A 21,219-nucleotide genomic window follows, 5' to 3' on the forward strand; every position below is an offset into this window, starting at 1 on the left:
AACCAAAAAAAACCCCTAAACTAAAATCTTGAAAGAATAAACAGGAAATGTCTTGCTTTCATTCCTTCACTGTGACTCAGCCACTTTTAGCTTGGTATATTTCTCCTTTAACAAGGCGAGCAGTTAACCAGGATTAAACCAAAGGTTAATTAGTGAAGCGATTCAAAACTAAAGTAAAACTAAATGTTTTCATACATGATAAACTGCAACGAGAGGAGCAAAACAAAACTAGAATTGGAACTAATCATAAAGGGGAACAAACAGCCTCCACATGTACTTTAACAACAATTTAAAAATAATTATTTTAATAATAATAACTATAATATCACACCAGTACAAACAGGTCAAAGCAGCCCCACTCCATTTTGACCCAGAGTTACATGAATGTACAGACTCCAACCTTTGAAACTGGACCTCGACAAATCAGAAGAGCCAGAAAACTCTTGTGGTTGTAGTTTGTAATGTGTGTTCTGGGGCAGCCATCCAGGCACAATAGTAAGAAAACTCTGGTATTCTAAGGAGCTCGGAAAGAAAAGCTTCTGGACTTCTTTAAGTTGTTGAAGACGTTTCACCTCTCATCCGAGAAGCTTCTTCAGTTCAAGGGTCAAATGGTGGAGAGTCCCAGATTTAAGCCCTGTTGGATTGTCCTCCCCAAGAGGGACATGGACCCCCTAATGGTCCTCTACCTAATCACACAGGCCAAGGCGTAAAAATGGGTGTAGGTCAAAATCAGCCAAGGTTTCAGGTGAGCTTCGGATGAGCTCTGTCACGGAGCAGTCGTAGTGTGCTGTGATGCAGGTAGGACGGAGGGCCCACACGCAGCACTCAAAACCAAGAGGTTAACTTAAAGTGCAGTTTATTCACTGGGATGACTCATCAGAGAAATAAAGATTACCCAAACACGACCAATAAATGGTGAACACGAAACTAGACTGGACACCGGAACCTAAAACGAGAACGCACAGGAACAGAGCCAAGAACTAAGAGCATGAATGAATTTCAAACACAGCACAGGGAGGACGTGGACGTCAACAACCCAACACAGAGCAGGGAAAATGCAGAGCTTAAATACACACTGGGATAACGAGGGCATGAGACACAGAAGGAGAGCACAGCTGGGAGAGATTAGGGCTAACGACACAGGGGGAGCAAAGCTAGACACACTGACATGAGACAAACCTTCACAATAAAACAGGAAACAAGAAACAGAGACGCAGACTTGACACTGAATTAAACCTATACTAAACACGAGACACAACCAAAGAACTAATCCCTCACCAAGAATAACTGAAACATAGATTTAACATAAAAATCAACAAAGCACCAGAGAAACAGAAAACAATCCATAATGCAAAAATAAACCAAAACATAAGAAACTCAAAATGCTGGGTCAAAATGACCCAGAACCGTGACAAGCTCATGTGATTATCATAGCAAAAGGGAAAGTTTGAAGCCTAATTTTAAAATCAGAGATTGTGTCTGTGTCACGGACTCACAGGCAGGACACACACTCAAAAAACAGCTTTGCTGCTGGAGTGCAGGAGGTACTCAACTAAAGTAAACGAAACTAAACTGGAATACAGGACAAAACATACAGAGGAACACACAGCCATGAGGGAGATCACCACACAAGACAGAGGGAGACGCAGACATAAACAAAGCTGAAGGTGATCTAACTATGAGTCAGTGGAAAGAAAACTGAACATGACGAACACTAGACAGGAAACTGTCAAAGTAAAACAGGAAGTATTAGGAAGCAGACTAACTAACACAACATGACACAGGAGCTGGGAAGAAAGAACACTCAGGAAAACAAGATGGATTAGGGAGATAATAGGATGAGACAACGAGGTGGACACGGAAACAGTTAAGGGAGTCGAGGCAGAGAGACAGAAAGAGGAAGAGAGCGAGAAAGCAAGCAAAGAGACATGACGGGCTGGGGAGACACGGAATAAACATGAGGAGAAGGTGGGAACGGGAAAGAAGACACAAGGACACACACAAACACACAGAGAGGGATACAGAGGGCAGAGGCACAAGGGGAACCTAAAGCACAAGGAACCAAAAAGGAATATAAGAAACTCAAGACAGACTAACCTGAAGATTGCTAATGAACCTTCAATGTAAACCATAATACAAAATGACCTGAACACAAGAACTCAAAAATACTGGGTCAAAATGTTCCAGAACCATCACAGTCGGTCTCCTGAATCCAAACTGGAAGCTGGTTCCACAGAAGAGGGGCCTGAAAACTGAAGGCTCTGCCTCCCATTCTACTTTTAAATACTCTAGGAACAACAAGTAAGCCTGCAGAGCGAGAGCGAAGTGCTCTAATAGGGTGATATGGTACTACAAGGTCATTAAGATAAGATGGGGCCTGATTATTTAAGACCTTGTATGTGAGGAGCAGGATTTTGAATTCTGGATTTAACAGGGAGCCAATGAAGGGAAGCCAAAACAGGAGAAATCTAAGATACTGCGCAGGACCCTCAAGCTCCCAGGCCTCTGGTAGAGGACCCGAGCTTGAAGGATAATAAAAAAAAAAAAAAACGGCCCACAGGGGTGTGCTGGGTGTTTTTTTTCTTTTTATATATATATATATATATATACAGGATCTTGGCTCGGTCATTCTCCACCACCCTTGGGGGCGTCTCCCATTTTGACCTCGGGACTTCCAGGTTATACTCGGCACAGATGTTCCCGTACACTATACCGGCCACTTGGTTATGGCGCTCCATGTATGCCCTGCCTGCTAGCATCTTGCACCCTGCTGTTATGTGCTGGATTGATTCTGGGGCATCTTTACACAGCCTGCACCTGGGGTCTTGCCTGGTGTGATAGACCCCAGCCTCTATGGATCTTGTGCTCAGAGCTTGTTCTTGTGCTGCCATGATTAGTGCCTCTCTGTATATGTGTGGTTTTTGCTATTAAGGCCTTGTATATATATATATATATATATATAAAACACCCAGCACGCCCCTGCGGGCGGTTTATCCTTCAAGCTCGGGTCCTCTACCAGAGGCCTGGGAGCTTGAGGGTCCTGCGCAGTATCTTAGCTGTTCCCAGGACTGCGCTCTTCTGGACAGAGATCTCCGATGTTGTTCCCGGGATCTGCTGGAGCCACTCGCCTAGCTTGGGAGTCACCGCACCTAGTGCTCCGATTACCACGGGGACCACCGTTACCTTCACCCTCCACATCCTCTCGAGCTCTTCTCTGAGCCCTTGGTATTTCTCCAGCTTCTCGTGTTCCTTCTTCCTGATATTGCTGTCATTCGGAACCGCTACATCGATCACTACAGCCGTCTTCTTCTGTTTGTCTACCACCACTATGTCCGGTTGGTTAGCCACCACCATTTTGTCCGTCTGCATCTGGAAGTCCCACAGGATCTTAGCTCGGTCATTCTCCATCACCCTTGGGGGCATCTCCCATTTTGACCTTGGGACTTCCAGGTTATACTCGGCACAGATGTTCCTGTACACTATGCCGGCCACTTGGTTATGGCGTTCCATGTATGCCTTGCCTGCTAGCATCTTGCACCCTGCTGTTATGTGCTGGATTGTCTCTGGGGCATCTTTACACAGCCTGCACCTGGGGTCTTGCCTGGTGTGATAGACCCCAGCCTCTATGGATCTTGTACTCAGAGCTTGTTCTTGTGCTGCCATGATTAGTGCCTCTGTGCTGTCTTTCAGTCCAGCTTTGTCCAGCCACTGGTAGGATTTCTGGATATCAGCCACCTCCTCTATCTGCCGGTGGTACATACCGTGCAGGGGCCTGTCCTTCCATGATGGTTCCTCGCCTTCCTCCTCTTTCTTGGGTTTCTGCTGCCTGAGGTATTCACTGAGCACGCTGTCAGTTGGGGCCATCTTCGTGATGTATTCGTGGATGTTTCTTGTCTCATCCTGGACTGTGGTGCTGACACTCACCAGTCCCCGGCCCCCTTCCTTCCGCTTAGCGTACAACCTCAGGGTGCTAGACTTGGGGTGAAACCCTCCATGCATGGTAAGGAGCTTTCTTGTCTTTATGTCAGTGGCTTCTATCTCCTCCTTTGGCCAGCCTATTACCCCAGCAGGGTACCTGATCACGGGCAGGGCGTAGGTGTTGATGGCCCGGATCTTGTTCTTACCGTTCAGCTGACTCCTCAGGACTTGCCTGACCCTCTGCAGGTACTTGGTGGTTGCAGCTTTCCTAGCGGCCTCTTCATGGTTCCCATTCGCTTGCGGGATCCCCAGGTACTTGTAACTGTCCTCTATGTCTGCAATGTTGCCTTCTGGTAGTTCAATCCCCTCAGTTCTGACTACCTTCCCTCTCTTTGTTACCATCCGACTACACTTCTCCAGCCCGAATGACATTCCAATGTCATTGCTGTATAGCCTGGTAGTGTGTATCAGTGAATCGATGTCTCGTTCACTCTTGGCATACAGCTTGATGTCATCCATATACAGGAGATGGCTGACAACCGCTCCGTTCCGTAGTCGGTATCCGTAGCCAGTCTTGTTAATGATCTCACTGAGGGGGTTCAGGCCTATGCAGAACAGCAGTGGGGACAGAGCATCTCCTTGGTAGATCCCGCACTTGATGGTGACTTGTGCTATGGGCTTGGAGTTGGCCTCTAGTGTTGTGTGCCACATTCCCATTGAGTTCATGATGAAGGCTCTTAGGGTCCTGTTGATCTTGTACAATTCTAGGCATTCCAGTATCCAGCTGTGGGGCATTGAGTCATAGGCCTTCTTGTAATCAATCCAGGCTGTGCACAGGTTGGTCAGTCTGGTCTTGCAGTCTCGGCTGACTGTTCTGTCTACCAGTAGCTGGTGTTTTGCGCCTCTGGTATTCTTGCCAATCCCTTTCTGTGCCCCGCTCATGTATTGACCCATGTGCCTGTTCATCTTAGCCGATATGATGCCTGACAGGAGCTTCCATGTAGTACTGAGGCAGGTTATTGGTCGGTAGTTGGATGGGACCAGTCCCTTCTTGGGGTCCTTGGGGATCAGGACCGTCCGACCTTCGGTTAGCCATTCCGGGTGTCTCTCGTTAACTAGCAGCTGGTTCATTTGTGCTGCCAGACGCTCGTGGAGTGCAGTCAGCTTCTTCAGCCAGTAGGCGTGAACCATGTCGGGCCCTGGTGCTGTCCAACTCTTCATACTGGAGACCCTTTCTTGGATGTCTGCCATTGTGATGGTTACTGGACCCTGTTCAGGGAGGTCACTATGGTCTGCCCTCAGATCCACTAGCCACTGAGCATTGCCGTTATGGGTTGCGTCCTTCTCCCATATGCTCTCCAAGTATTGCTCAGTCTCCAGCCTTGGTGGTGCTGTTCTGTTATTGTTCCCTTGCCACTGAGCGTACACCTTTGCTGGTTCTGTGGAGAACAGCTGGTTTATTCTCCTGCCTTCTATCTCTCTGGTGTACCTCCTCAAGCGGCTGGCCAAGGCTGTGAGTCTTTGCTTGACGCAACCCATAACGGCAATGCTCAGTGGCTAGTGGATCTGAGGGCAGACCATAGTGACCTCCCTGAACAGGGTCCAGTAACCATCACAATGGCAGACATCCAAGAAAGGGTCTCCAGTATGAAGAGTTGGACAGCACCAGGGCCCGACATGGTTCATGCCTACTGGCTGAAGAAGCTGACTGCACTCCACGAGCGTCTGGCAGCACAAATGAACCAGCTGCTAGTTAACGAGAGACACCCGGAATGGCTAACCGAAGGTCGGACGGTCCTGATCCCCAAGGACCCCAAGAAGGGACCGGTCCCATCCAACTACCGACCAATAACCTGCCTCAGTACTACATGGAAGCTCCTGTCAGGCATCATATCGGCTAAGATGAACAGGCACATGGGTCAATACATGAGCGGGGCACAGAAAGGGATTGGCAAGAATACCAGAGGCGCAAAACACCAGCTACTGGTAGACAGAACAGTCAGCCGAGACTGCAAGACCAGACTGACCAACCTGTGCACAGCCTGGATTGATTACAAGAAGGCCTATGACTCAATGCCCCACAGCTGGATACTGGAATGCCTAGAATTGTACAAGATCAACAGGACCCTAAGAGCCTTCATCAGGAACTCAATGGGGATGTGGCGTACAACACTAGAGGCCAACTCCAAGCCCATAGCACAAGTCACCATCAAGTGCGGGATCTACCAAGGAGATGCTCTGTCCCCACTGCTGTTCTGCATAGGCCTGAACCCCCTCAGTGAGATCATTAACAAGACTGGCTACGGATACCGACTACGGAACGGAGCGGTTGTCAGCCACCTCCTGTACATGGATGACATCAAGCTGTATGCCAAGAGTGAACGAGACATCGATTCACTGATACACACTACCAGGATATACAGCAATGACATTGGAATGTCATTCGGACTGGAGAAGTGTAGTCGGATGGTAACAAAGAGAGGGAAGGTAGTCAGAACTGAGGGGATTGAACTACCAGAAGGCAACATTGCAGACATAGAGGACAGTTACAAGTACCTGGGGATCCCGCAGGCGAATGGGAACCATGAAGAGGCAGCTAGGAAAGCTGCAACCACCAAGTACCTGCAGAGGGTCAGGCAAGTCCTGAGGAGTCAGCTGAACGGTAAGAACAAGATCCGGGCCATCAACACCTACGCCCTGCCCGTGATCAGGTACCCTGCTGGGGTAATAGGCTGGCCAAAGGAGGAGATAGAAGCCACTGACATAAAGACAAGAAAGCTCCTTACCATGCATGGAGGGTTTCACCCCAAGTCCAGCACCCTGAGGTTGTACGCTAAGCGGAAGGAAGGGGGCCGGGGACTGGTGAGTGTCAGCACCACAGTCCAGGATGAGACAAGAAACATCCACGAATACATCACGAAGATGGCCCCAACTGACTGAGTGCTCAGTGAATACCTCAGGCAGCAGAAACCCAAGAAAGAGGAGGAAGGCGAGGAACCATCATGGAAGGACAGGCCCCTGCACGGTATGTACCACCGGCAGATAGAGGAGGTGGCTGATATCCAGAAATCCTACCAGTGGCTGGACAAAGCTGGACTGAAAGACAGCACAGAGGCACTAATCATGGCAGCACAAGAACAAGCTCTGAGTACAAGATCCATAGAGGCTGGGGTCTATCACACCAGGCAAGACCCCAGGTGCAGGCTGTGTAAAGATGCCCCAGAGACAATCCAGCACATAACAGCAGGGTGCAAGATGCTAGCAGGCAAGGCATACATGGAACGCCATAACCAAGTGGCCGGCATAGTGTACAGGAACATCTGTGCCGAGTATAACCTGGAAGTCCCGAGGTCAAAATGGGAGATGCCCCCAAGGGTGATGGATAATGACCGAGCTAAGATCCTGTGGGACTTCCAGATGCAGACGGACAAAATGGTGGTGGCTAACCAACCGGACATAGTGGTGGTAGACAAACAGAAGAAGACGGCCGTAGTAATAGATGTAGCGGTTCCGAATGACAGCAATATCAGGAAGAAGGAACACGAGAAGCTCGAGAAATACCAAGGGCTCAGAGAAGAGCTCGAGAGGATGTGGAGGGTGAAGGTAACGGTGGTCCCCGTGGTAATCGGAGCACTAGGTGCGGTGACTCCCAAGCTAGGCGAGTGGCTCCAGCAGATCCCGGGAACAACATCAGAGATCTCTGTCCAGAAGAGCGCAGTCCTGGGAACAGCTAAGATACTGCGCAGGACCCTCAAGCTCCCAGGCCTCTGGTAGAGGACCCGAGCTTGAAGGATAAACCGCCCGCAGGGGCGTGCTGGGTGTTTTTATATATATATATATATATATATATATATGTATATATATATGTGTGTGTGTGTGTGTGTGTGTATGTATATATATATCAAGAGCCTAACGAAACGAGCATGCAGTACTCACACTGAGTGTTACAATCCCCTGTAAAGTACAAAGGGGATTGTCAAACTTTTATGTTTTATAGTTATTTTAAAAGTTTTTAAATATAGGATATATCAACATGAAAAACAAATTTAAGTTCATTCAGAAACTACAACTACACCTTCAAAGTGTGAAGGTTTGCATGACTTCAAGACATTACAAAGGGAGACTTTTTGTTTTTCAGTTCAATTACATTTTTTGTAAATTTTAAAAACGTTGTTTAATTTTGCAGTTATCTGAATGCTCTGGTTAGCTTTATAGCTTTAATGATTTATTTTGTGGTACAGGGTCTTCTAAAATAATTCTGAGTGATCAAGATTCATGATCTGAATGTATGACGTTTTGCTATTGCAATGATGCACCAAAGGCTGTTTGTAAAGGATGGCTTTTGTGATATCACCCATTTTATAGTGAAATCATGCGTGAAGTCTGTATGATGTAGCCATATAATCTATGGATGCAGCATGTCACATGATGACCGAGCTATCTAGCATTAACTGATAACTGAGCCGTCCACCATTTCATCTAAATTTGGTCACTTTTGAGTCTTAAAAAGTCCATCTCACTGCCTAAGGGAGAACTAGTGGGAAAAATCATGAAAATACACTGACTTCCTTCTAATATCTTTCCTCTGTTTAACTCTGGAGATCTCCCCACTTTTATTACCGCTGGTCAATGATATTCATTCTTGTTTTATTTTTTTAGCTTTCATTAATTACCACTGGAAATTTAAAAAACATGTACAGTGGCATGCTATTTTTGACGCATTAATAAAATGAATGTCTTTACACTCATGTATTTGGATGTTTGTATCTGTGTAGGAGACATGTCCTCAGGTGCTATGGAAATGGCAGCACTGGGTCGACCTTTCACCTTAGGGATGCTCTACGATGCCCGGAGTGATATACGCATCTCAGGTAAAATGTGACTTGCTGTTCAGACTGCTATTCCAAATCTGCTTCAAGACTGAATTTAGAAGGCCTGGATAGCAAAAACACACATAAAATGTTTTTAGCAAAGATGCACTTTACTTGTATCTCTGCTCTAAAGTTTCCATTTTGCATGTCGAATATTATCAAATTTGCTTTATGTTAAATTCAACTTCAGTGTATTAGCATCCCCACTGCTTAATACATAATTGTGTTGTGTATATGTAGCTGGTTTGGCCTGACGCTCTGCTGTGTTCTCTGCATTGTGTTATGCGAATAATGAGAGGAGTGGACTTCCGCTTTGCCAGCTGAGGCAGGTTTATTCTTCAAAAAATATGAATATGTGTGTGTGTGTGTGTGTGTGTGTGTGTGTGTGTGTGTGTGTATATTAAAAATAAAAAAAAGAAATTTACCGCTCGCCCCTGCAGACGGTCAATCCTTCAAGCTCGGGTCCTTTACTAGAGGCCTGGCAGCTGTTCCTAGGACTGCGCTCTTCTGGACAGATATCTTCGATGTTGTTCTTGGGATCTGCTGGAGCCAGTCGCCTAGCTTGGGAGTCACTGAACCTAGTGCTCTGAATACCACTGGGACCACTCTTACCTTCACCCTCCACATCTTCTCGAGCTGTTCTCTGAGCCCTTGGTATTTTTCGAGTTTCCCGTGTCCTTCTTCCTGATGTTGCTGTCATTCAGAACCGCTACATCTATCACTACGGTATTGAACCCAGTTCTTTTATTCTTCTACTGGACAGAGAAGACGCAGACTCAGAGTGGTCACAGTATTTATAATCATTTTACTCAATATATTATCTTCCAGATGAGAGATATGCACGAAGCTAAGCCTCTGCAGATCTGAAGCATTAGAAGCCTATAGAATATATTATCATCAGCTCCCTCCTTCTGTTATTTTGGTACTCACGTCATACACAGTTTCGATTAAAACAACTTCTGCGCTACACTCTGCTCTTACTTGATATGTGTGTGTGTGTGTGTGTGTGTGTGTGTGTTGCCTAGTTCCGCTTTTCTGTACATCCTGTTCTTCTGCAGCTCAGCACAAGACTTCCTGTGATCTCTGACACAGTTTATAACTGAAAGGTGTCCTTTAATATACAGGCCTGTTCTTAACATACATAAGACAATATAATCAGAAAATAAGCACTAAGAAAATATATATATTCCTTAACAACTGTCAAAAGAGAATATTGTATAATGTGATCAGCTATATGAAATGTATCTTTTTATTTTATCATTAAGCACATGTCTATGTGACTTTTCACCTAGTAACTTGTGTTAGGGTTCAGAAATTGACAGAGGAATACAAAATAATGACCACTGATCCGGCCGGGTGCAATTAGACGAAGATTTAATGAATACACGCAGCGTGGAGCCAACACTGTACAGATTCAGTGTTGAACTGTCTTACAATAGTCAGAACAAAGGTTTTATAGGGGTAAGATAGTACAGCCCCCTCTTTTGCAAAGCAGACTCCATACAGCATACGTCAATCCAAAACCACAAATGTTCTGTTGACAACTTTTAACATAGTTTAAAAAAAACATTGTCTTCGGCTCGAACCCAGGTGCTTCCTGTCACCATCCTGCCCGGGGTTATCTTCTGGAACATCAGGCCCACGTTCTGCACAAACTGTCACATATGCAGGCACAATTTTGCAGTTGCAAGCAAAACATGATTAAACTCTTACCTACTAAATGAGTCTACTTATATGTATGTGTATGTGTGTGTCAGCTTCTGCTGCCCTTTATTTCACCCTTCACTTCATCAGCTAAACCTTGTAACCTTTCCACCAGACAGAAGGCCAGCACGTACACAACTGAAACTATGTGTGTGTATGTGTGTCTCGTCCTTAAATGCTCTCTCATCTCACCCGTTGCACTTCTGACCTTTCACCAGAACACAGGCTCATCCTTACATGTAATAACCTAACTGGAAATATATATGTAATCTACTGAATAAATGTTTTAATCAAAAGCCTCTACTAAAAGCTTAATCCAAAGATATAGATACATAAAAGATACTAAAGATTCATAACCTACTCAAAATACTTGCACTCAGACTCTGCTTTCGGTTTCACTTCTGCAAAAGCATGCCGTTTCCTGTCAGCCTGCAACTCAGTCTCTCACCCACTGAAGACTTCAGTGTAAAAATATAAAAACATTCAAAAGCCTTTAAAATTATAGATTCACCTCAACAGTCTAAAGTGGTTCTTGCTGGACCTGTAATAAAAGCTTAATTGGGTGCCAATATGTTTAAACATCTAAATGCAATATCAATATTAATAATTAATGGAATAGTAATAATGATCATAAAAAATAGCAGCAAATAATAGCAGCATAATATTTTACTACTCCTGACACTTGTGTGCAGCTACTAACCGCTTCCTGTCTTCAGAGAACATTTAGATATAGAGAAGTGAAACCTCAGCTCTTTTTAAAGAACATGCAAATGTAGAGAAGGGGAAAAACCCGCTGCTCTGAATGACGTTGTTACCTTTGTACACACACAGACACACACACGCACACACACACACACACACACACACAGAAACATCTTGTATAAATAAAGGACGCAGACAGTCAATAGGCGCAGATCCTACGTCTATTGGCTGCCCTCGCGAGTTAAAGAAAATCTGCAGTGTTTGTGTGTTTTCTATCTCAGGTGTCTCAGCTGAACAAAGAACGGCAGGGTGATTTAAAGAAATCCCCTGTCATTTAAATTGGTCCTTCGAGCCTAGTGATGGAAACAACAGACACGTTTCTGTGACTCCAATAAGGTCTGACTTCTGCATCCTGACGTCGTGGGTAAACCAGCACCGAAGTCTGTCGACAGCCCTCTCCAGGTAGAGGTGAAAGACCTGGGACGTAAGAAAAATTCGGGTCCAGGCCGGTGGAATAGTTCTGGTCCACGACGTTGGGATCCAGATGACCTGAACAACCAGCAAAAGACAGCTGAGGGTGAGAAAACACTGTTTGGTCTTAAACCGCCGGAAGGGTTTAGAAGAATGCGCAAAATAGGTTAGAAGTAGCCGGAATTACTTCGAAAAAACACGTGAAATAGGTTGAGTTCGCCGGAAGGAACTAAGTTTAGATTGGTTTTAGAAGTAGCCGTGAAATACTTCGTGACAAATAAGGTTTAAGTTCGCCACAAGGAACTGTGTTTAGAGTGGTTTCAGAAGTGACCGTGAAATACTTCGTGACAAATTAGCGCGCAAATGTCTATCTGTGTGTATGTATATGTGTTTTGTGTATATATGTTTTGGAAGTAAGTTGATTTTACAGCACAATAAGCTGCTGAACTACTTCCATTGTTTTTTTATTGTTTTCTTTGTGTATCCTGCAAAAAGCTCAAGTACTGGTGACAAAGGGGAAAGGTTGGGCTTTGTCTCATAAAACTGACACCGCTCCAGGAATAGCCCAGAGTAGAAGGGCGTGTCGGCAACCACCCCCCGAGTCTAGTACCAGAGAAAGCTTTGCAGTTCTGTGATAATGGGGAATCAGCCCAAAAAACTCAATGCTGACGAGCAGTGGCTAGAAAAGAAATGTCCAGGCGCCGGACAAATTAGTGCTTGTAGATGGAGAAAGCCTAAGAAAACAAAACGTCCCACTATACATTCACCCATATCAGGAAGAACATAATAATCCCTCATCAAGTAAAAGATTAGAGATTGTTAAGGGTCCGAAATTGAGGACGAGAGTAAAACAATGATGGTCCAGAAGAGGTCGATCAAACAATTGATTTTTAATGAATACACACAGCGTGGGGAGACATACACTGGAAACCATCAGTTGTAAATCCCCACCTAAAAATACACTTCAGATTGCTTTTATAACATCAGGGTATTATGACGCCCCCTCTTGCGTTTACAAGCACATAATTTGCATCTTAAGAACATTGTTTGTCTCCTCTACAGATAATGATCTATTCTAAGAGATAAGTGCAGACACAGAAGTTCCCCTTTCTGGCATCCTCTTTCCAAATATGGTGATGATCTCAGGCCTTTGCTCAGCCTAAACATGTTAATATGTGATTATGATAACCCCTGTAATACAAATTATAACATAATGCCAACAACTTCAATAAATGCTTGGATGAAATGATAATTACTGCAATGATAAAGATGATGGTTATGTAAAATAATCCCTGTAATTCCACAAGATCAAAGTTTAAAAAGGGCTGGATACAGACCCAACTGAATACACATAAATACAAGAGGAATAATGTTATAAAGGCTCACCTTTCAGCACATTCACTTCACCAGATGCACCTTGTTTTTTTTCCTCACCTTTGATTGGGGGTGGTGCTTGGCCTTAATTGCACTCACCTGTCGCTCGTTATATAAGGACTGCACTCACCTACCCCTCACTCTTTCTTCACTCCCACATGGGGCGGCAGCTGAGGTGAGTTTCTCTGAGTCTCCTGAGTTTATGTATTATTTTGAGTTACTTAAATCATACTTTATGTCCTTTTTTAGAGATAGCAGTCCATGTGTGTCTTTCCTTCCTTTACCCATTATTCAATAAAACGACAAAACCTGTAACTGATTGACTGCTTATTCTCATTCTAATCGGATGAGCCCATGATGATGACTACTTAAACCCTGAACCTTCCTTCCTCCAAAACAAATAAAGTGGAATAAACAAAAGGCTAAATTAAATTAGAGCTTATCTTTAGGATATTCAAACGGATAATAGGGAGGATAATAACCTGTAAATTGGTATTAACAATAAAACAAAATTGGGAAGACAACCAAGCTGAACGAATAGAATAAATGAAAGCAGATAATTCACACAAAACATATTAAATAAATTAGAGAAATGCACAAGGTATATTAAGGCTATGTCATTGTTCAGCCAAGGAAAGAGTGTGAAAAAGCAAATGTCTCCAGCTTGGGAAGGTGTGAAGCTGCAGATCACACAGGCCCATGATGGATACATAATAAAATATAAAATAATAAACTATTGTATATTAGTAGTATATTGTAATATACTATTGCTGTTATAAAAAAGGAAAAACAAAACAATAATAATATTAATAATGACATACTATTAATAAGAAGAGGCACCTCAGTCAGTTATGATGTGAGGTGGATAATTGTTAAAAGTAGTCTAAATCCAGCTTAAGGTTTGCTCAAACTCAGTACAATGATATATGAGATGAAGAAAATAAGGAAAATACCTAATGGACATGACACAAGATCACATCCATCCTTGGATGAAAAATGCCTGATACAGATATGTGTTTAACAAAACCACAGAGAAAGACTGTTATGTCTGCTCGCACATGCCGAGCATATTAACACAACCATGTACGGGAAACACCCTGGAACAAGTGCACTAATTTTGATCTCCGACCACATCTTCAGAATGACTTTTGTAAAGTGCACAACATCATCATTGTCAACCAGGAAGAAACGCTCAACTTCAACACTCAGACCACATGACTCAATTTGGGAAACCGACATACCGGAAGAATTCAAACTCTGGACAACTGGACGAAAGGTACTTGACTCACTCTTCCTGTGGGCAGGAGTTGGGAAAACGTGCTCTCAGAAGTGAGATACTGGACTATAGATTCGGCTTGTTTCTCAAAGCATCCTGGAAGGTCAACGAAGGACAAAACCAAGAAACAGACGCTCTCAGAATTGATGTAATGCAACATCGTGTAGCACTGCACATGATCCTGGCTGAGAAAGGAGGATTGTGTGTCTTATTCAAAACCACATGCTGCACTTACGTACCAGATAATGTACATTCTTCAGACATGACTTCAGATTTTAAAGAGACTGTTGATTGTCGTTGGATTTTTCCTGATTTTATTTTGTTTTCTTTATTTGAGTTATTCCTTGTTTAAAAGCTGTACTTTCACAGATGATAAGTTTGTCATTCACAGCATACGCAGATGCATCACAAACTGATGAAGATCATGAAGACTTCTTTTCCTGTTTGTTTCATGAAGATGAAGTGTAACTAATGATGTAGTAACTGAGAATGTGAAAGACAAGTAGTTACTCACTGATGAATTGTACATTTCATTTCGTGATCAACAGGAGGGAATGTCAAAAGAGAATATTGTATAATGTGATCAGCTATATGAAATGTATCTTTTTATTTTATCATTAAGCACATGTCTGTGACTTTTCACCTAGTAACTTGTGTGCAGCTACTAACTGCTTCCTGTCTTCAGAGAACATTTAGATATAGAGAAGTGAAACCTCAGCTCTTTTTAAAGAACATGCAAATGTAGAGGGAAAAACCCGCTGCTCTGAATGACGTTGTTACCTTTGTACACACACACACACACACACACACACACACACACACACACACACACACACACACACACCACACAGAAACATCTTGTATAAATAAAGGACGCAGACAGTCAATAGGCGCAGATCCTGCGTCTACTGGCTGCCCTCGCGAGTTAAGGAAAATCTGCAGTGTTTGTGTGTTTTCTAACTCAGGTGTCTCAGCTGAACAAAGAACGGCAGGGTGATTTAAAGAAATCCCCTGTCAACAACGGCCGTCTTCTCCTGTTTGTCTACCACCACTATGTCCGGTTGGTTAGCCACCACCATTTTGTCCATCTGTATCTGGAAGTCCCACAGGATCTTAGCTCGGTCATTATCCATCACCCTTGGGGGCATCTCCCATTTTGACCTCGGGACTTCCAGGTTATACTCGGCACAGATGTTCCTGTACACTATGCCGGCCACTTGGTTATGGCGTTCCATGTATGCCTTGCCTGCTAGCATCTTGCACCCTGCTGTTATGTGCTGGATTGTCTCAGGGGCATCTTTACACAGCCTGCACCTGGGGTCTTGCCTGGTGTGATAGACCCCAGCCTCTATGGATCCTATACTCAGAGCTTGTTCTTGTGCTGCCATGATTAGTGCCTCCGTGCTGTCTTTCAGTCCAGCTTTGTCCAGCCACTGGTAAGATTTCTGGGTATCAGCCACCTCCTCTATCTGCCGGTGGTACATACCGTGCAGGGGCCTGTCCTTCCATGATGGTTTCTCATCTTTCTCCTCTTTCTTGGGTTTCTGCTGACTGAGGTATTCATTGAGCACGCTGTCAGTTGGGGACATCTTCCTGATGTATTCACAGATGTTTGATGTCTCATCCTGGACTGTGGTGCTGACACTCACCAGTCCCCGGCCTCCTTCCTTCCGCTTAGCGTACAGCCTCAGGGTGCTGGACTTGGGGTGAAACCCTCCATGCATGGTGAGGAGCATTCTTGTCTTGATCTCAGTGGCTTCTGTCTCCTCCTTTGGCCAGCTTATTATCTCAGCAGGATACCTGATCACGGGCAGGGTGTAGGTGTTGATGGCCCGGATCTGGTCTTACTGTTCTGCTGACTCCTCAGGACTTGCCCCACCCTCTGTAGGTACTTGGTGGTTGCTGCTTTCCTAGCGGCCTCTTCATGGTTCCCATTTGCCTGTGGGATCCACAGGTACTTATAGCTGTCCTTTATGTCTGCAATGTTGCTTTCTATTAGTTCGATCCCCTCAGTTCTGACTACCTTCCCTCTCTTCATTATCATTTGACTAGACTTCTCCAGCCCGAATGACATTCCGATGTCATTGCTGTACATCCTGGTTGTATGGATCAGTGAATCGATGTCTCGTTCACTCTTGGCATTGGCCGGTAGTTAGATGGGACCGATCCCTTCTCGGGGCCCTTGAGGATCAGGACTGTCCGGCCTTCGGTTAGTCATTCCGGGTGTCTCTCATCAACTAGCAGCTGGTTCATTTGTGCCGCTAGGCGCTCATGGAGTGCAGTCAGCTTCTTCAGCCAGTAGGCGTGTACCATGTCGAGGCCTGGTGTTGTCCAATACTTCATACTGGAGACCCTTCCTTGTATGTCTGCCATTGTGATGTCTGCCGTAAGATCCACTAGCCACTCAACATTGCCATTATGCATCCTTCTCCCATATGCTCTTCCAGTATTTCTTAGTTTCCAGGGGTCTAGCCTTAGGACCCTTACTGGATACAGACACACCCAGGCGGGAATCAAACTTGCGACCCTCCACTCAACTTGACTGGACTTGAATGACTTGAATTGCAATAAATAACTGGAAAAATTAGGGTGTTCTTAAACTTTTGACAGGTAGTGTATACATAAATAAAATATGCTGTAAAAAGTTAAATCTGGTGGTGACAGTTCTAAGGACTTGTTTTTTCCTTTTAACCAGTTTCTGGAACTTGTGTCTTAAAGGTGTCACACTGTGGGATGATAAAACTCTGAAGGAGAGGTCAGTTGAGAATGATCAGCACAGCAGTAACTTTGAAGTCACTGCAAGTGATTCCATTGAAAAAAAGTTGTCACTGCTGGATGTTAATGCTTCACTGAAGGCCAGTTTCATGAGTGGACTCATTGAAGTTGGAGGATCAGCCAAGTATCTGAATGATAAGAAGAAATCTCACCATCAGAGTCGAGTCACCTTTCAGTACAAAGCTACCACCAAATTCAAACAGCTGATGTTGACTCCTGATGAAACCAAAAACACTCAACAAGCAGAAGGTGTGAAGACTTTGGCGACACATGTAGTCACAGGAATCCTTTATGGAGCAAACGCTTTCTTTGTGTTTGACAGTGAGAAGTTAGATGCTAGCAGCATTCAGGACATCAAGGGAACCATGAAAGCTGTGATGAAGAAGATCACCTCATTTAATGTTGACGGGAAAGTTAACATCAAGCTGAATGATAAAGAAAAAGCTGTGACTGATAAATTCACCTGCAAATTCTATGGAGACTTCATTCTTGAAAGCAACCCTGGAACATTTGAAGATGCAGTGAAGACATACACCCAACTTCCAAAACTACTGGGAGAAAACAGAGAAAATGGTGTTCCACTGAAGGTTACACTGATGCCTCTGAAGATTTTAGATCCCAAAGCCGATGTGGGGATTAAAAAGATCAGTGTTGGACTTGTTAAAAAGGTTCAAGATGCTCTGAAGGACCTCCATAATATGGAAATAAGCTGCAATGATCTGCTGGAGGACAGAGTGGGGAGAAGCTTTCCACAGATACAAGAAAAGTTGACCAGATTGCAGAAGCTCTGTGAGTATTTCAGATCTTCAATCCAGGAAACAATGGCCACAAAACTTCCCTCCATCAGGGCAGGTGAGGAAGATGAGCAGGAATTAGTGAAAGTGTTTGATGACAGAGACAAGTCACCGTTCAGTCAGGAGAGATTAACCAAGTGGATCAAAGATGAAGAGAGAGAAGTCACCATCATCAGGTACTTTGTAGACATGATGGAGGGAACAAAGATCATCTCAGATCAGTCTGAGCTGGACAGAGAGGTGTTTAATCCAGGAGTAGAGGAAGTTCTCTGCTTTGTTTTCACCTCCCTGAAATCCACTGACCCATATCTGCAGGACATGTCTGACTACTTGGACAGTGGTAACACTCCACCTGCCCAGGACCAATGGTACTTCTCAGATGAAGTGATAAAGAAGATGACAGAAAAGGCCAAAGTTGTCCATGACCTTGCCAAAGCTCTGAAGAATGACAACAGATTCTGTTTCCTGGTAGCAGCCATTGCAAATGACAAATACAAAGGAGGAAGTATCTACTGCTACAGGAAGAACTTCCTGGTCACTGAAGATTTCTCAAGACCTGATGTCACAGATGTGGAAAAGGTGACAGACAGAAGAGATCTGATGTGGTGTAAGTACTTTTTACATAAATAAATCACATAAAGGATGTTACACCTGCAATAACTGATTTGTTTTCATTTTGTAACTTGGATATGTTAGAAAATAAATAACAAATTCACATTCCACTCTAGTGGCATCATTAAGTTGTGTATATGTAAATAAAATGTACAGTGTAAAGTAAAATCCAGATGGTAATGTCTGGTCGTGGCATTTCTAAGAACTTGTTTTTTTCCTTTTAATCAGTTTGTGTTAAAGGAGTCATACTCTGGGATATGATAAAAGTCTCCAGATTTTGTTTGTTTTGTTTTTTCACACTAAAGCTTAGAAGCAAGTTTTGCACTTCTGCACAATGTGGATTATTTCTTTAAATACCTTTAGACTCAGTTTAGTTATACACTGACTTTGTCACAGCCGGTGAGGTGAGCCGTGTGTAAATTATTAAAGGACCCAAGATGCAAGCACTAGTGATGTGAGTGCGCTTTTATTGAGGAGGAAGACGTGTAACAAAAGGCAAAGGATGGCGAGAACAGGACTGACTAAACCTAACTGGGAAAACTAAAAATAAAACAGACCTGAAACCTAGAGACACAAACGGAGATGCAGGGAGACGTAGACAGATGCAGGGGAACCACACAGGATGACGGAGGGAGATAACGCAGACGAACCAGCAACAGGCAGGAGAACACACAGGGCTTAAATACTCACAGCAGTAATCAAAGGATGGTTCAAGGTTCAAGGTTCTTTATTTGTCACATGCATAGTTATACAAGTATAACACACAGTGAAATGTATCCTGACACGATCCTCGACATGTGCAAAAACATGGGGGGGGTAGAGGAATAACATTATAAATATATATATATATATATATATATATATATATATATATATATAGTATATACATTGGGTGAATGTGCAGTAGAAGCAGCAGCAGGTGAATTCTGTACATTAATATGAATAGACATCTGACTATTTTACAGAATGGACAATATAAACATATTTAAAGTTAAAGGAAGTTAAAGGAATTGAGTGTCTGGAGGAGACAGGAGGGGAACACACCTGGGAGAAATCAGAGCTGACGAGACAGAGGAAACGTAAACTGAACACACTGACATCAGACACGGACCTTCAAAGTAAAACAGGAAACTCACAGACACAGAACCAGACAAGACACTGAACTTAACAGGCAGATTCAAGAGCAGACACAGTGACACCATGGACAGACAACTGAATGTCATGTTACATTATGTTTTTATTGGGGAAAATTAACCAACCGCAATCAGGATTTTTCTCTTAAGTATTTTTATTCATCTTAAGGCATGAAAAAAGATTTTTGAACTTCATTTTATAAAACATGTACTTTTCAAAGAGTTTTGTTTGTTTTTTTTACTTGTCCACTTAGGTGGACAACATACATTTTGACTTATGAATTTGACAAATGAATAAATAATATAAACCGTGTAAAAACTATAACATAACAAAAATATATATATTTTTTACAAATTTTAAATATATTTTATAACAAAATAACAACATATGTAACAATTGTCTGTGAAGGTTCTCAGTCATCCAGGTCATGGTAGTCTAAAGAGCTTAGAAAGAAAAGTGTCTGGACTTCTTTAAGTTGCTTGAAGAAGTTTCATCTCTCATCCAAGAAGCTTCCTCAGTTCTAAGGTCAAATGGTAGCGAGTCCCAGATTGGAGTCCTAGGGGAGTGTCCCCCCAAGGGGGTCATGAACCCCCTGTTGATCCTCTACCTAATCACACGAGCCAAGGAGAACATAAAGTTCACCAGGGAAGACACAAAGCATAACCGTTTGCCTTTCCTGGACTGTACCGAGCGCATTGAAGACAATGGAAACCTCAACATTGAAGTTTACTTTTATTCCTTTTATTAATTGTGTTTTTTGTAAGGTGACCTTGGGTTTCTGAAAGGCGCCCTCAAATAAAATGTATTATTATTATTATTATTATTATTTACCGGAAGCCCCCACACACGGACCAGTACCTCCTCTTTGACTCCCATCACCCTCTGGAACACAAACCTGGGGTAATCAGGACCCTACATCACCAGGCAGAACATGTTCCCTCTAAGCCTGAAGGGAAAAAGAAGGAACACACACATGCAAAGGAAGCACTCAAAACATGCGGTTATCCTAACTGGGCGTTCATAAAGTCAGCAAAGAGGCACAGAAAAGAAGATCAGACACCAGCGAGGGAGGATCAGAAAGACAGACGCAACAACGTCGTCATCCCCTATGTAGCCGGTGTATCAGAGAAACTCAGGAGAGTTTTCTCCAAGCACGACATCCCAGTGTACTTCAGACCCAGCAACACACTCAGACACAAACTGGTTCATCCCAAAGACAAAACTCCGAAACACAGACTTAACAACGTGGTGTATGCTGTACAGTGCAGCGAGGAATGCCCAGACCTCTACATTGGAGAGACCAAACAGCCACTTCACAAGCGCATGGCACAACATAGAAGAGCCACCTCCACAGGACAAGACTCAGCAGTCCATCTGCATCTTAAGGATAAAGGTCACTCTTTCGAGGATGCCAATGTTCACATTTTGGACAGAGAGGACAGATGGTTTGAAAGAGGAGTGAAAGAGGCCATCTATGTCCACTGTGAGCGACCATCTTTGAACAGAGGCGGTGGTTTACGACACCAACTGTCTGCCATCTATAATCCAGTTTTGAGTTCCTTCCCAGACGCCTTAACGCCCACTCACA

The 21,219-nt window shown here is 43.8% G+C and overlaps 1 protein-coding gene across 1 annotated transcript in view; it reads left to right on the top strand.

Annotated features, from left to right (window-relative positions):
- Nucleotides 1-21,219, top strand: part of LOC100692003 (neoverrucotoxin subunit alpha-like) — a 30,870-nt gene that overhangs the window by 7,841 nt on the left and 1,810 nt on the right. The window contains exon 4 of the mRNA XM_025909907.1: nucleotides 17,035-18,492. Within this exon, the coding sequence (XP_025765692.1) occupies nucleotides 17,035-18,492 (1,458 nt within the window). The remainder of the gene's footprint in view (nucleotides 1-17,034; nucleotides 18,493-21,219) is intronic.

This window comes from Oreochromis niloticus, linkage group LG8 (assembly GCF_001858045.2).
Source record: "Oreochromis niloticus isolate F11D_XX linkage group LG8, O_niloticus_UMD_NMBU, whole genome shotgun sequence".
NCBI lineage: Eukaryota > Metazoa > Chordata > Actinopteri > Cichliformes > Cichlidae > Oreochromis > Oreochromis niloticus.